This window comes from Salvelinus namaycush, chromosome 5 (assembly GCF_016432855.1).
Source record: "Salvelinus namaycush isolate Seneca chromosome 5, SaNama_1.0, whole genome shotgun sequence".
Classification (NCBI taxonomy): Eukaryota; Metazoa; Chordata; class Actinopteri; order Salmoniformes; family Salmonidae; genus Salvelinus; species Salvelinus namaycush.
Window position 1 is genome coordinate 24,365,328 of NC_052311.1, and position 17,591 is coordinate 24,382,918.

General features: G+C 40.4%; 1 protein-coding gene across 1 annotated transcript; it reads right to left on the reverse strand.

Moving 5' to 3' along the window:
- Window positions 1-7,073: 7,073 nt before the first annotated feature.
- On the reverse strand, window positions 7,074-12,284 carry LOC120048087 (zinc finger protein 37-like). Its single transcript, XM_038993786.1, has 2 exons — window positions 12,103-12,284; window positions 7,074-9,437 (listed from the first exon to the last, which is right to left on the reverse strand). The coding sequence occupies exons 1-2, from the start codon at window positions 12,203-12,205 to the stop codon at window positions 7,486-7,488; spliced, it is 2,055 nt and encodes a 684-aa protein (XP_038849714.1). The 5' UTR covers window positions 12,206-12,284; the 3' UTR covers window positions 7,074-7,485.
- Window positions 12,285-17,591: the final 5,307 nt, after the last annotated feature.

Genomic DNA, 17,591 nt, shown 5'->3' on the forward strand with positions numbered 1-17,591 from the left:
TGAGATGTCAGAGATGAGAACTGACTAAACATACATAAAAATACTACAGTTTACTTTTAAATACTATAATGCTTACTATATAATTCTATAGTATTCTGTAGTATACTGTATAATACTATACTCAACACTGTAGACACTTTCAGTCATTACAGTTTTCTCAATTGCGCACAAGCAATGTTTGGATCTGTGTTGGAATGTATCTGTAGCAGAACAGCAATCATCAAATGCTAAAATGTACAGAACTTCTGATCAACTTCCTGAGATTTGAAGACATACATTCTACACTGAAGTGAAGACTCTTCGAACACCCAAAACCCTCCCGTTGTCCCCCGAGCCCGTGTGTGTGTGTGTGTGTGTGTGTGTGTGTGTGTGTGTGTGTGTGTGTGTGTGTGTGTGTGTGTGTGTGTGTGTGTGTGTGTGTGTGTGTGTGTGTGTGTGTGTGTGTGTGTGTGTGCGTATAGAGTACCACAGTATGAGTCCTAATACCCATAAAACCTAGCGGTCAAACAGGGAAATGGTTCCGATCGTTTTTCTACCATTCATATTTCCCATAGGAGATTTTAGAAACACTTAAAATAAGGACTGTGTTCGTGTAGCCTTACCCTGGCATGACGTTTTGATAACCGTGTAAATCTCTCTAGAGCAAGGTGACTTTAATCAATATATGCGCCCGTATTTCCCACCCGCAAAATTAAATGCTATTAGCTGCTAATGTGGCTATCATAAAGAACTACAAATGCTATGATGATATCGACGAGACTGCTGAATCGAGGCAAAGGTAAGAATCTCTGGATTAACTAATTAATGTTAGCTAAATTTAGTGAAGGATTAATTAGAAAAACAATTACATTGACAATTCTGTGAACGGTCTTGTGCAAGGTTTAAATTGAAACAAGATCTGTTGGCGAAGGTGTCAGCTAGAGATGATGTGCAGGAGCTTGCAGGGATTTGTAGTCTTGCATGATGTCTACTTTGATACTAATTAGCATTTTCGAATCTGAGAGCAAATAGAGCCAAATATATTGATAAAAGTCACCTTGTCCTAAAGAGATTTAGACAGTTTTCAAAACTTCACGCCACAGTAAGCCTACACAAAACACGGCCCTTACTTTAAGTGTTTCTACATTTTCCTGTTTGACCGCTAGGTTTTATGGGTATTATGACACCTCCACTGTGGGGCTCTGTGTGTGTGTGGCATTAGTTAACAGGCAAATTCAATCATACATTTAATGAACTGCAAAACCGGTGCCCATTCTATACATACATAGTAATCTTTTCCACAGTAGTCCCAGCCATAACTACAGTAGATCACCAGTTTTTTATCCCAACCCTCAATTTCTCTCAGTCCATCCTACCTATCTCTGCAGACCACAGTAGCGGTGTGTGGGTAAAATCACCGGGGAAGCCAAGCCCCCCCCCCCCCCCCCCCAAACTATGTGTTGTGATAATTGCGTTGTTTGCTCTATAACCTGTTAGTTCATATGCCTTTACACCGTGATATATAGGCCTAAGGCCGATACAATAAGAAGACACAGTGGCAGAATATATTCAACAACACATTTGTTTCATTACAAAACCGGAGAGCATCATCTGTCTGGTGAAGTCCACAAAATATATTGCATGTCACAAGCAGTTACATGACCTGCAGCATGGTCAAACAAGTTAATCTTTCCGACATTTTCTTACTACTAAACAACTATTGATTTAGAACCACGGAGTTACCGCAAGTCACAAAGAAAACAGGAACTGCCTCCACTATTCCAGCACCATTTCAACATCATCTAATCACCTATGCTTAGTCTAATAGTGGCAACTAAAAGATACCAAAAACGATTTAGTCCAATCAATGTAAGCTAAATATGATGTGGCTGTCCATTGTACAGATTTCTGTGTGTGTGTGTGTGTGTGTGTGCAAGTAGAAAAAACATGTTGACTCACCATGCTTGTAGAGAAACGTTAATGGCATTCTCCTCTTTCATGTTGTCTAAATAGTCTATGACTCTGGTATACAATCCACGCTTGTAGTTTTTGTTGTCCTTGGCTACCTGGCTAAAATGCTTGCTAGGTAGCCAAACTTCCTTTCATGGGCAACGATGAGCCAGGCCAGCTAGTTAACATTAACATACAACATCTAGCTACATGTTGAATTTCCATCCTCTCAGGCCAGGGGCACAATGTATGAATTTATGGTTGGATTAGAATCGCTGTTATAATCATTGGCCAGTACGGAGAATTATGTAAAACCACAAGTCCAAATCCCTCTCAATCCATGGCTAATTTAGGAAAGGGATGATTTCAGCTAGCTGGCCACTGGAGGACAACAACATAACGAGATGCAGCACTTTTCTGTCAATGACATTTAGATTCTGATGTGAAGTCATTGGTCTAAAGCCAAATCCAAACTGGCTTCCCTTGACAGTTTTTTTTTTGGTGCCCCAGGACCATTCACAGCTGACCTCACTAGCTTAGCTCAATGCTGATTAGCTATTATTATTATTTAAAAAATATCAAGGGAGGCCAAATGCTCACTGGCTTCCCTTGCATTGAATGCTATGCTATGGGCTGCAACAATGTCATACTATTTTTGACCAGACAGCATCAGAAAATATTTTTGCGAAGAGTATTATATTGTTGATTGATTGACTATGTATTTCCAAATCTCCCAATAGTGCTATTTGTAGGGTTAATTTAAAATTAATGTTGGGATTTTTCAACCATTCTTGTAACCAAAAACAAGCTATCTAGGGGGCAATACAGACCCGGTGCCAGGATAAAGTGACTAAGGGGGCAGTTGAAATCGGCGAGGAGACAACATTTTGGGAAGGTTCTTGCATTGGAATTATATTGAATTCTGCATATACAGTGCATTCGGAAAGTATTCAGACCCCTTCCCTTTTTCCACATTGTGTTACATTACAGCCATATTCTAAAATTGATTAAATAAATACAATCCTCAATCTACACACATTACCCCATAATTCCAAAGCAAAAACAATTGTTTGGATATTTTTGCAAATATATATATTTTTTTGTAACATAAATACTTCATTTACATAAGTCAAGGGGACTGAATACTTTCCATCCCTACTGCCTCTGATCTGGCGGACTCACTAAACACAAATTATTTGTTTGTAAATTATGTCCAAGTGTTGGAGTGTGCCCCTGACTATCACTAAAAAACAACAAGAAAATTGTGCCATCTGGTTTGCTTTATATAAGGAATGTGAAATGATTTATAGTTTTACTTTTCATACTTAAGTATGTTTTAGCAATTACATATTTAAAACCAAATACTTTTAGACTTTTACTCAAGTACTATTTCACTGGGTGACTTTTCTATTTATGTATCTTTACTTTTACTCAAGTATGACAATTGGGTACTTTTCCCACCACTGCACACATGCAGCTAACAAAACTATATGTAAATGTCTGCTCTATCTAAAACTGATTGCAGCATTACCGCAAAAACTGGAGGAGGTAAGTGGAAGTGGGAGAAGCTAAAAGGAACGTGTCTGTCGGCCCTGCATTAAAGACCAAAATTTGATTTTAAAAAAAAGATTAATAAAAAAAAGTATACCAGTTCAATTTTAGGACCAGCAAATTGACAGCTGAGCCATACAGGTTGCAAAGTAATTGGGAGGAGATTTCGATGTGCCGATTCCATTGCACAACTGATATACAAAACAACGCCGGATTCAAAACTTTGACATTTTCTATTTAAATGAGTATACAAAATCCTTGCAACCAATAGAATGTTATGTATATGAGTGATACAACCATCCCAGCTCTGCAGATTTTGCTGCGAAGAGACAGAATCATTAGATCACTTGTTTTGGTACTGCCCATACGTAGCTTGTTTTTGGTCGCAGGTTCAGGAATAGCTGAAAAATCACATTTACCTAACGCGAACTCTGCAAATAGCACTGCTGGGTGACTTGAAAAGCCAAAGTAATTTGATCAATAATATAATAATACTCTTAATCTACCATTTGTAGAAATTATGGGAATAGAAAAGTTCAGAACTTTTGTGAAACATCACAGCACAGTTAAAAAATATATGGAAGTAGAAGTCAAAACTGGACGGTTTTCACAGCTAGATGGGAGGAGTTGAGGGGAGCTGAAGTGGGACAAAAAAGAAAATATAATTTACGGTAATGTAAAAGGTACCTTGTCCTTAAAATGTATTTAGTATGTATAAGCTGTATTGTTGTCCATTAGTTTACTCCAATTAGGGGAGAGATGTTAGGGTTATGGGAAAATAATAAAGGAAAATAAAATATATATTTAGCAAAAAATATATGGGGGATTGGGCATGATACGGACAATTACATTGATAGAAGCCACAATCTATCTGCAAAATTACAGCTGATCTACCAGTAAAAAAGACAAAAAGAAACAGAATAGAGCTAAGCACAGTCAAAATCCTAGAGGAAAACCTTGTTCAATCTGCTTTCCAACAGACAGTGGGAGCTGAATTCACCTTTCAGCAGGACAATAACCTAAAACACAAGGCCAAATATACACTGGATTTGCTTACCAATATGACATTGAATGTTCCTGAGTGGTGTAGTTACAGTTTTGACTTAAATTGGCTTGAAAATCTATGGTGGCACTTGAAAATGGCTGTCTGGCAATGATAAACAACCAACTCGATAAAGCTTGAAGAATTTTTTAAAGAATAATGTACAAACATTTTACAATCCAGGTGTGCAAAGCTCTTAGAGACTTACCCAGAAAGACTCACAGCTGTAATCTCTGCCTATGAGGTGAATCTAACATGTATTGACTCAGGGGTGTGAGTACTTATGTAAATTAGCTATTTATGTATTTCATTTTCAATATATTTGCAAAAATGCCATTATGGGCTATTGTGTGTAGATGGGTGAGAGAAAAAATCGATTTAATACATTTTGTATTCAGGCTGTAACACAATAAAACGTTGAATAAGGGGCATGAATACTTTCTGAAGGCACTGTAGCTGACGTTAGCTAGCCCAAGTGGTTTTTGCTTATCTAGCAGCTGACCAGTAGGCTAAGTATTGTCAGGAAGAGAGCAATGTTTTAAAGAGTTTGAGCTGCTCTTAAATCAACCTCTTGACAGAGTAGAAACGGTACACGTCTGCCACCTACTGGCATTAACAGAGAATGCAGCCTGTTTCCAAATTACGCTATTTATTTCCACAGGACCCTCTTATTAACAAAACCTGTCAACATGACAGATGGTCTGTCTATATGGGAAGTATTTTAAGTGTCGAACCAACAAATAACATAACAGCGAGAACCTTTATAGGGTTTATGTATCGTAGAACAGGATGTGGTAATCACGGCTGATTTTTTTTCAGCAAACAGTATTGCACAGCACGATCAGCACCCCACTAGATAAACGGTGTCTGGTAAATACAGTATAACGGAGTAAAAGGACATGCCTTATACATGGAAGTCAACATATACAAGCCTTATTTGTATTGGGAATGTACTCTATTCATTGTTAAGGGATTATTTCACGCAATATTATGCATATTAGGCAGGTACAATGACTGTGTAATATCTACATGCAGACATTAGATTCAACTTTTTTTTATCTTGACATTATGAATGACTCAATTACCACTCTCCAATGTTTTACCTCCCAGAGTTACTGTTGAAAGAAAGAAAAGTATGAAGATGTTATTTCTTATGTCCAATTCATTTCAACCTGCACATCTATCACTCCAGTGTTTAATAGATAAATTGTAATTACTTCGCCACTACGGCCTATTTATTGTCTTACCTCCCTAATCTTACCTCATTTGCACACACTGTATATAGATTTTTTCTATTGTGTTATTGACTGTACGTTTGTTTATTCCATGTGTAACTGTGTTGTTGTTTGTGTCGCACTGCTTTGCTTTATCTTGGCCAGGTCGCAGTTGTAAATAAGAACTTGTTCTCAACTGGCCTACCTGGTTAAATAAAGGTGAAATAAAAAAATAATAAATATCAGTAATGGCAAGGAGAAAATATCAGATACACTTAGTTTCAAACAATTCATTTGGTTTATGCCTGAAGATGTATTTTTCAGTCCAAAAGAAGAAAAACCACCAAGCAATCAATTCAAAATTATGATAAGTATAAAAAACGATTGATTCAACATGGAGAACAAATAAATGATAGTGTGTAAGCATAAAGCTTAATGGTTTAAAAATACCACAAAAGTCTGGTTGAGTATCAGCCCAGTTACTTGTCAATGAAAATATGAATAAAGTCATGTTACTTTGTTGGAATTTATTCTCCAGTTTGATTGTTAATTTGACAATGTATGACGCAAATAAACCACACTGACACTCCCCCCCCCCCCCCCCCCCCCAATTGTAACCTAATAGATCTTACTGTACATTGTTGATAGTGTATGTCATGTTATTATGTGGACACCCCTTCAAATGAGTGGATTCGGCCATTTTAGCCACACCCGTTGCTGACAGGTGTATCAAATCGAGCACACAGCCATGTAATCTCCAGAGACAAACATTGGCAGTAGAATGGCCAGTACTGAAGAGCTCAGTGACTTTCATAGGATTCCACCTTTCCAACAAGTCAGTTTGTCAAATTTCCACCCTGCTAGAACTGCCACGGTCAACTGTAAGTGCTGTTATTGTGAAGTTGAAACGTCTGGAAGCAACAACGGCTCAGCCGCGAAGTGGTAGGCCACACAAACTCACAGAACGGGACCGCCGAGTGCTGAAGCGCCTAGCGTGTAAAAATTGTCTGTCAATAACTGCGCTTCCAACTTTGTGGCTACAGTTTGAGGAAGGCCCTTTCCTGCTTCAGCATGACAATACCCCCGTACACAAAGCGAGGTCAATACAGAAATAGTTTGTCGAGATCGGTGTGGAAGAACTTGACTGGTCTGCACAAAGCCCTGACCTCAACTCCATCAAACAGCTTTGGGATGAATTGGAACGACGACTGTGAGCCAGGCCTAATCGCCCAACACCAGCGCCCGACCTCACTAACGCTCTTGTGGCTGAATGGAAGCAAGTCTCTGCAGCAACGCTCCAACATCTAGTGGAAAGCCTTCCCAGAAGAGTGGAGGCTGTTACAGCAGCAAAGGGGGGACCAACTCCATATTAATGCCAAGGATTTTGGAATGAGATATTTCGACGAGCAGTCGTCCACATACTTTTGCAAACCAATAAAGCATTACAGTAAATTCTGTGTACCATCAAAGTTGAAAGCATTACAGTAAATTGTGTGGACCATCAAAGTTGAAAGCATTACAGTAAATTGTGTGGACCATCAAAGTTTAGTTTAGATTCAAAGGAATGAACCATTTTCAGAATGGGCACCACTATAAAGCCAAAACAGTATTTTTATCATGGCATGACAGGAAAAAACATCCTGCAACATCACAAGAGAAACTACTATGCAACAGTCCAGCCTTGCCTGATCTTCAATATTTATATTATGTGTTACACACATTAAATCACAACACCTAAAAACTCAGTTATCATTGTTCATCCTCCTGTTCATTCATTTGCTCAAAAGACCCATGCTTTCTGCCTATGTGATCATCCAGGTACTTGCGACGGGTGAAGCAGCTGCCGCACGCCTTGCACTCGTGTGGCTTCTCTCCAGTGTGCGTGCGTCGGTGCGCGTTGAGAATACTGATCTGGGTGAAGCTCTTGGCACAGTCCTCACACTTGTATGGCCTCTCCCCAGTGTGTATTCTCATGTGGACTTTGAGGTAATTTGGGTTGACAAAGCTCTTCTTACACGCTGTGCACTTTGTCTTCTCTTGCTCTGCCAGATTTGGCCCCTCACTGCCCGACACGTGTAGCTTCAGATGCATCCGCAGGGAATCCGGACGATTGAAGGCCATGGCGCAGTGTTCGCAGTTGAATGGTTTCTCTCCGGTGTGAATCATCTTGTGACGGTCCAAGTGAGACTTCTGGATGAAATAATTCCCACACACATTGCACAGGTGTGGCCTCTTTTCCTTGTCCGTGTGGGAGTACAGGTGGCGTTTGAGGTACGTGAAGTGGGTAAACTGTTGACCACAATCATTGCATATGAAGTCCTTTGTCCCCTTGTGGTGAACCTGCATATTGTGAATCTTCAGGGTGTTTTTGCTGCCGTAGTCTTTGCCACACTCTTCACAGTGGTAAGGCTTCTCCCCTGTGTGATGCTGAAGGTGCCTACTCAGAGCATCCCTGTTTGGCAGGACCTTTTCACAGAAACTGCAAATATGAAGTATTTTCACCATTTTCTTTTTCTCTATAGGTGGTCTAAATCTTACTCTTGGTGCCTTCAAACCCCTGGCACCTTGCTTTTTGCCTTTGTTTTTAACAGTGACATTTTCAGAGTCAGAGTTGGAATCTGACTTCACAGTCTTCGTGCTCTTGGGTCCTCTTTCTCTCTTTGCAGGTAACACCTCCTGTTCTGTCTCCTCCTCTGGATGGTCAGAGCGGTGCCACTCCTCTTCACCTAAGCCTTTATGCTCCGTCTGGGAGTCCTGGTCACTCTCCTCACTGAGGTTCTTAGACTGAGTCTCAGCATCTTGGTCACTCTCTTCTTCATGTAAGTCCTTAGGCAGAGTCTTGGAAACATGTTTGCCTGATTCATCATCACTCTCTGCATCTCTGGCCTTCTTCGAAGGACTCTTGGATCTCTTCTTTCTAGATTTCATCGACCTCTGTCTTTTTCTGAGGGTAGTGTCTTCAGCTGCAGCATGTCCTTCCGTCTCAAAGTGGTCACTTTCATCTTCCCCCACGTCTTCAGAGGGAGTCCTCGTTCTTACCTTTTTAGACTTGCTAAGTTTTTTTCTAATGGGAGTCTCTTCAGCCTGTTCTACCAACTCATAATGTTCACTCTCAGCTTTGTCCTCGGCATGAGGCTTAGTTATTTTGGGGGGGTTGTACTGTTTCCACCTCTTAGAAACAGACGCCACTCCAGTCTCCCCCTCCACAACTACCTCCACCTCAGGCTCAGACACAGTATTACATGGTTCAGCCTCTGCTTCAAATACATTGAAGTCACTACATTGCCTGCTCCTTTTTCTGGGGGAAGCCACCACAGTTGGTTTGTCTGACAAGTTGTCATTATCCTCCTCCTTACAGTGAGTATTAGTCTTTTTCTTTTTTGAGTTGCTTTGTGTGCTCTTCTCTGGCTGCTCGCCAGATTCTGTCCCAGAACAGTCATCATAATCCTTTGTGTGAGACTTGGTTCTTGTCTTTTTGGAGCTGCTTATTGTGGTCCTCCTTTTTGGTGGGGAGGCCTCCTTGTCGCTCTCCTCCCCAGACCCAGACACAGGAGAAAACCCCCTCTCTTCTTCTGTCAGGTGTTTAGAATGCGTCCTGGGACTTTGCCACCTGGAGTTTCTCTGGGGAGTTCTCAGCTGCCTCTCAAACCTTTGAGTGGGTGTCACCCCTGTCTGTTGTTCTTCATGATAGAACCGGCTGCCTGCGGGAAAAAGTGGAGCGGGGTTTTATAACCTTTTGAAAGAGCACTTATTTTTTTATACTTCCCATATAAGGCCCAATTAGGTTTTTTTTCACCTTTATTTAACTAGGCAAGACAGTTAAGAACAAATTCTTATTTACAATGACAGCCTACCCCAGCCAAACCCGGATGATGCAGGGCCAATTGTGCACCGCCCTATGGGACTCCCAATCAAGGCCAGTTGTGATGCAGCCTGGATACGAACCAGGTACTGGAGTGACGCCTCTTGCACTGAGATGCAGTGTCTTAGACATTATCATTTTAAGATTTTTTCTGGAACATCTCAATCAATAGAGGTTTTATTATGCATTTGTTGTTTTACATTCTTATTGAAGATATTATTTAATATGAGTATAAGCTCCATGGCGGAGAGACAGCATTGTGTGTAGAGTAGAATAAAATACCAAAATGTAGTTTCTACAGACTAAATATGTTTTATTATTTCTAAAAGTTTATTAGGTTTTCCAAGGACAATTGTCTGGAAACAGTCCGTAACAAGAATCCCTAATGAAGTGATGTATTAATTTAAGCTTTAGACCCACTAGGGTTGATCAGCGGCGTGTTCATTGCGCCCATTCTGCTGCAAAACATTTCTTAAACGGAAGCAGACGAAACGAAACGGGGATGGACCTACCTGAATTTGTCCAACATTGTAAAAATGTTTCTCAACAGAATCGGCGTAATGAATACGCCCCAGCTGTGTGTGCTGGGAATCAAAATGATTATTTCTGAGAAGCCTCCTGCTGCAGATTATGCCCAATTGCGCCGCGTGGTCTACAAACCTCAAAGCGCATGTGTCTCAGATGGTATTTTTCCATCTGAAATGGTATGTGTGCTCGCAACCTGTTGACATTTGTTGGTTTCTTGTATCGCGTGAGTTGCTTTGTTTCAGGGCGTCAGTGTGCTACGAACATACCAGTCGGGGCACTAGCTCTGGTCCAGGCCGTTATGTTAACCACTGTTGCTTGTGCACCTAGCTAGTACACGCTACCTACCTAGCAGACACTCTAGCTAGTATAAACTACCATTCACTCTAGCTAGTACAAACTAGCACCATTCGACATCCTGTCTCATCCCATATGTCTCACAGCATCTGTGGCGTGAGAAGGTATCTGCTGGAACCAGACCCTATAGAGCTCCCCAGCTTGTAGTCCTAAAAAACAGAAATGAGTTACCTTTGGTTCGTTCAGCCATTCCTATGGGGGGAAAAAATGTGGTTTTGGGATAAATGCCAAAAATAAGGTCTGAAGTTAACACAGGCTTGGAGATCTTATATGCTTTGTTCTATGAGATAATATTAGTCAGTTAACATTACCTTCATGAATTATGAAGCCTTTGTGAGCTTTTTATTACATAAATGCGTCAAAATGAATTTAAAGTGACATTAGCTGATGAACATGATCTCATTGAACAAGACATATACGATCTCCTAAACCTGTGTTTACCGCAGACCATATTTTTGAATTTTTTATTTAAAAGAACGGCTGCGTTCCATGTAGGCTTACACTTGCGTAACGTTTTGATAACCGCATAAATATTTCTAGGACAAGGTGACTTATCAATGTAGTTGCCGTTATTTACCCCCCAAAAAGGAAATGCTAATTTGCTGCTAATGTGGCTATCATAAAGAACAACAAATGCCTTGATGATCTGGACGAGACTACCGAATCGAGGCAAAGTTAAGAATCTCGGATGTTAGCTAAATGTAGTAAATAATCAATTTGCTACTTTTCTTTAAATGGAAAATTCTGTGACTTTTGTGCAAGTTTTAAATTGACACAATACCTGTTAGCAAAGGTGTAAGTTAGAGATGATGTGGAGGAGCTTGCAGGGATTTGTAGTCTTTTATGTTAAATCGCATTTTCGAATCAGCGTAAATAGAGCCAAATACAGTGATAAAGGTCACCTAGTCGAGAGAGATTTACATGGTTATCAAAACGTCACGCTAGGGTAAGCCTACACGAAACACAGCCCTTATTTTAGGTGTTTCTAATATCCCCTATGTGGGAAATGATTGGAACCATTTTCGTGTTTGACCGCTAGGTTTTATGAGTATTATGGCACATCCACTGTGGGGCTCTATTGTTATCTCTCATATGTAGCCTTTGCTGCTAGTCACTAGTTACTACAGCCACAAAGTCATATACCCCGACTATTTCTACTATTTTTATTCTTAAAAATGTGATTTTGAACCTAACTTTAACCACACTGACAACCATATGCCTAATTATATCCTTAAATTAAGACCAAAAAGCTACTTTTTGTTTTTATGTATTTTTAACAATACACTCAATTTGGACGTTGTACCTGTGGTAACTAGTGGAAACAATCCCACTGGGCACAGACGTCAATTAAACGTATATTCCAAATTGGTTCAACGTCATTTCAATAAACAACGTTGATTCAACCAGTGTGTGCCCAGTGGCATCAGGCATTGCTAATTAGGTCGCGATGCTTGACCCCTAGACGATGTACGTTTAAAACTCTACTTGCAGAACTTGTGAATGACTATGCTAGCTATAGATGCTAGCTAACGCTACCGCCTTGGCTGAAACATAAAGCAGCAAATAGCTAGCTGGTGACGTTAACATTTTGCTATGTGTTGAAACATTAGCATGCCACCTACTTCTTTTCGACATCCATGTTCCAGATTTATCTGAAAGAGCGTTTCCAATATCGTTAAGGTATAATTTCATAAACGTCCACTCTACCTGCTCACTATCGCCCATTGTTGTCAACTAGCTAGCAGGCTAGCTACAAGAAAAAATGAAAGCAGGAAAATACAGTACATAATACCGCGACGTCAATGAATAGCGACTGGGGACCGCTTGGGGTTTCCACTAGCTACCACAGCTACAAAGTCAGAATTGGCTGTATTGTACAAATTCACGAAAACAAAAATTATATTTTTGGTCTTAATTTAAAGTTAGGGTTAGGCATACGGTTAGCAGTGTGGTTAAGGTTAGGTTTAAAATAAATGTTTAAGAAGATGAACTGTGGAAATAGGCGGGGTTTGTGACTTTGTGGGTGGGGTAACAAGTGACGACCCTCCACTTGTGAGCAGTTTACCACCGCCTTGTGTTGAGGTAGGACGTGAACGGTCTCCAGCCTAGCAGTGGTGGGAAAAGTACTCAGTCGACATACTTGAGTAAAAGTAAAGATAGCTTAATAGAAAATGACTCAAGTAAAAGTGAAAGTCACCCAGTAAAATATTACTTCAGTAAAAGTATTTGCTTTTAAATATACTAAAGTATCAAAAGGAAATGGAATTGCTCAAATGTACTTAAGTATCAAAAGTAAAAGTACAAATAATTTCAACGGCATCATTTTCTCGTTTTTTTTATTGACGGATAGCAGGGGCACACTCTAACACTCATACAAAATGTATAAACAAAGCATTTGTGTTTAGTGACTCCGCCAGATCAAAAGCAGTAGGGATGACCAGGGATGTTCGCTTGATAATTGAGTGAATTGGACCGTTTTCCTGTCAAAATGTAACGAGTACTTTTGGGTGTCAGGGAAAATGTAGAGTAAAAAGTACATTCTTTTCTTTAGGAATGTATTGAAGTAAAAGTACAATTTGACAAAAATATAGTAAAGTACAGAAACCCCCAAAAACTACTTAAGTAATACTTTAAAGTATTTTTACTTAAGTACTTTACACCACTGCCACCTAGTTAGGTTGAAGTAAATAACTTGAAGATAAACTTTAATTTACTTAATTTTAGTTTTGAAACTGTTGAAATAACACATATTTTCAAGTCTCTCTGTTATTTTGAGTCACACTCAGACAGCTCCTGCCCAGCTGTTTGTTCAGTCTAGTTCGGTGACTGTCGTCTATCTGCGTCATCAATGATCCCCATCCCACGTCACAATGTAAAAATAAAGGAATGAACAAATAAGAAACAGCAATAGAGAAATGTAGGGAGGAGAATGAGATATAAATAATTGAGTCAGTGCTAATGAGCCTGACGTGATGTTTTTGTGTCTTTTTTTAAATCAAGTCTCGAAGGCAGAAAGAGAAGGAGAGGGAAAGTTTTTTTCATGACACACACATACATACACACAGACTCTGGCAGAGATTTATACAGCTCCCTCTGATTTATCACAGTTATGTAATTGTAAGTGGGATTCTCCTTTGTTTTCTTTCACACTATCAGTCAACACTCTTACTAGAATACCGGCTGAACGTCATTCAATACATCCACTAATGCACTCTCATGTTTTCTGTATTCTAAAAGGACAGGAAACCAAAAAGAGAAACAGTCATTCCTCCCTTTCATATCCCACCCTAGTAGTCCTATTTCTCTTCAACCACTCCATGTCTGTTTTAATCCTCGTCCCCTTGGTTTTCTTTCTTTCTCCCTTCTATTATCTCTCTGCTCTGCCCATCTCTCTTCATTTCATGTGTGTATAGTATGTTTGCATCTATAGTAGAAACGTGTCTGTGTGGGTTTGGCTCTGTACTGTATGTGTCCATGCCTGTGTAACGGATGTGAAATGGCTAGCTAGTTAGCGGGTACGCGCTAGTAGCGTTTCAATCAGTTACGTCACTTGCTCTGAAACCTAGATGTAGGGTTTCCCCTTGCTCTGCAAGGGCCGCGGCTTTTGTGGAGCGATGGGTAACGACGCTTCGTGGGTGTCAGTTGTTGATGTGTGCAGAGGGTCCCTGGTTCGCGCCCGTGTCGGGGCGAGGGGACGGTTTAAAGTTATACTGTTACACCTGATTTTGTGTAGGTGGTGGCTATGGGGGTCGGTGCATGTGTGTAGGGGTGCGTAGGTATTTTCGAGGAGGGATGAGTCGGCATGTGACAGGAGGACAAATCTTTTCAATATGTTGTGTTTACACCAGATCACATGTTAGTGTAGAGAGAGGGATTTGAAAGAGAGGAGGGAGAGCAGAGAAAGAAAGAAAGTTGTAGTGAAGGCTTGTGATCTCTGACTACTTCAATAGATCATCGACAGAATACTAACACACACACACATATACACACACACATACTGCCTCATGACCAATGTATGGGTGCGTGATGAAGGGAGGGGGGCACACAGAGTCAGTCAGCTGAGCCACCCTCAGTCAGCTGTGCAATTGGCTTCTCACTCCTCCACTCCCCCTATCCCTCCCCTCTCCAACCCCTCCACCCCTTACCAACTCTCCATGGCCACCCATGGTGACCGCTGGTGCCAGCTCACAGAGCTGACTAAGACAAAGCTTAGAGGCTCAAGGAACATTGTGCACTAACACACACATAGCAGATTGCTAGCTGGTTAATTGATCACCAGATATTTTAAGTTGTGACCAAGGTTTTGGTAGAGTGATTGTTCTGCAAAAGATCCTAGGTACACACACACACACACACACACACACACACACACACACACACACACACACACACACACACACACACACACACAAAGATGTCCTCTGCGAATGAATGATGTCATATGCTATTACACAGCTTGTGGAGCTGACCTTCTCCTGAGTAGCAATTGTTATTGTTCTGTGCCGTTACCTCTGTGTTGCCATCAGGAACAGACTGTGTGCATCATGCTGCTGGAAATGGAACAGCGTTGACCCAAGTCATGGCAGGAGAGGACTCAGTTCTGACTCAACCCACCCCCAAAACATGTCTTAACCATGCACACACATGCTGCATAAAATCCCTACCAAACCACCCCCCTCCTCCACCCACTGAAATGTACCTTAGAACGCACACAGACTGCGCACGCATGCACAAACAGACACACACAAACATACACACATTGAGTAGTGTTCTGTCCATTCACCAAGGAGATCCAGACTCAGGTTATGCCCTACTTTTGGACACTTTCTTCTTTGGTTGTAATTTCACAAATCAATAACCTAATCCAAAACTAATATCAAGCAAATACCTGACTGATTCATCTGATTCTACACTAAAAAAAAGGCTGGGTTAATTAAAAACAACCCAATTTGAGTTCATTGGTAACACAGGCTGGGTAAATATTGCCTGTTGGGTTGCGTGAATAATCCAAACTGGTGGGTTGATGAGATTCCCCAAATATGGGGTAATTTAACAATCAGTTGGTTATTTTTTACTTTCATGCTGGGTTGACCTAGCAGCTGGGTCATTTTATTATTTGTAGGAGGTGTGGCTTATTAGGGGTGTGGCTTTCTAATATATCTTATTGGCCACCCGTGAGAGTAAATGTCATTCCTGTTGATCATGTTGAGTTTATATGCTGCAAATTATTTTTATTCCCTGCATTTTTTTGCACTTGTCACATATTGCTAGAATATTATGATTTTTTTATTACATACTATAATAAAGTGGTATCTATCCCAACAATGGGATTAGCATAGGCTTTTAGGGAGGCTACAAAAAAACAACCCAACTAAGTGCCTGCAACCCAGCAGTTGGGTCAACCAAACAACCCCCCAAAAATTTGAGTGTAGTCAGACAGAATGTCCTGCTAACGGTACAAAAATAAACCAGTCAGTCTTGCGTGTAACGACACGTGAATGGATGTTTTGACAACATTTTCTTCAGAACATCCGCACACTGAAAGGTCTAGCAACTTCAGTCTTTTGAAGTATGAATCTATCTAGCCCAGGGATAGGTAACTGGCGCCCGCTGCCCCCCTTTTGTAGGCCCAAGGATTAAACAAAATAAATGCAGATCCAGTCAAAAGTTTGGACACAGCTACTCATTCAAGGGTTTTTCTTTATTTGTACTATTTTCTGCATTGATGAATAATAGTGAAGACATCAAAACTACCCAAAAATTGTTAAACAAATCAACATAGATTTTATATTTGAGATTCTTCAACGTAGCCACCCTTTGCTTTGATGACAGCTTTTCACACTTTTTTGGTTACTACATGATTCCATATGTGTTATTTAATAGTTTTGATGTCTTCACTATTGTTGTACAATGTACAAAATAGTACAAATAAAGAAAAACCCTTGAATGAGTAGGTGTGTCCAAACTTATGAATGGTACTCTATATATTTGTTTAGAAAGTCAGTGGGGTCTCAATTGTTGAGAGTTAGAATAACAGAATACACAAGATGCAATTTGGAAATGTGGTTGAGCATCAGCAGTTAATTGTTATGTCAGTCATTGATTGTCACTCAATTAGCCTATGTCAGCTAACATTTTTAAGATTGTTTGATAGCTGGCTAGACTAACTTACCATTCTCTCCGTCCTATAGAAAAATGTCTACAATTGCAGCAAACTTGCTTTAAAACAGCAATATTTTCTTTTTGCCCCATGGCAAAATGTGTAGGCCTACAGTCGCAGGAAATTAACTCTGAAACAGACATTTTGTCTCTCCCCTGTCAATAAAATGATTTGCTCGCAAGGTGGGAGCCAAAGGCAAGGGCCAGCTCTGACTGCGTGCGTGTGTATGAATGTGAGTACGCAGACCCGCGAGCCACTGCAGCCGCTCATGATGAGTTCAGATTTGTTGTGGCCCCTACTCCCATCAAAGTTGCCCATCCCTGATCTAGCCTTTTACACAGTAACACACTTATTAATAAGATCGATGAAAATGTGTGGTCAAATCCCAAGGAAAAACGGCCTGTGGGCTGCGGTGCCTTTAGGGCGCATCAGGGTAGAATACTTGAAACGGTATAGACTATTGTGTAAAAGGTTATGAATGTTTGATGTAGGCCTATAACACACGCATGATCAAGACATACTATTATTGGCTGTAGAGCGACTATCTATACTGTAAATTTGAGATTATGATTTTAGGCCTAACTAACTGCCTCATTCATGCATAGTAATTGACGTTCATGATGCCCTCTCTCATCTCACAGGTAGGCTCTCTTTAAGTAAAGACAAAATACTTTAAGATATTCTCAATCGCATGCCATCGAACTGGCAATCGGCATTTGAAACAATAACAAAGCGAAATCCCCGCCACTGTTTCTGTAAAAAAGCTGAGTTATGGAGAAATGTAACCACTCTCAAATGCAAAGACTGGGCTATGGATGCAAGGACTGATCACCCATGAACATGCTATCAAAATGGTCGTTTTAGCCATGTTTCCAGGCTATACAGTGTTTGTTTATATTTGCTTTATTTACAAACGTTGGAGAAAAGAAACAAGCTTATATTTTGGGTTCT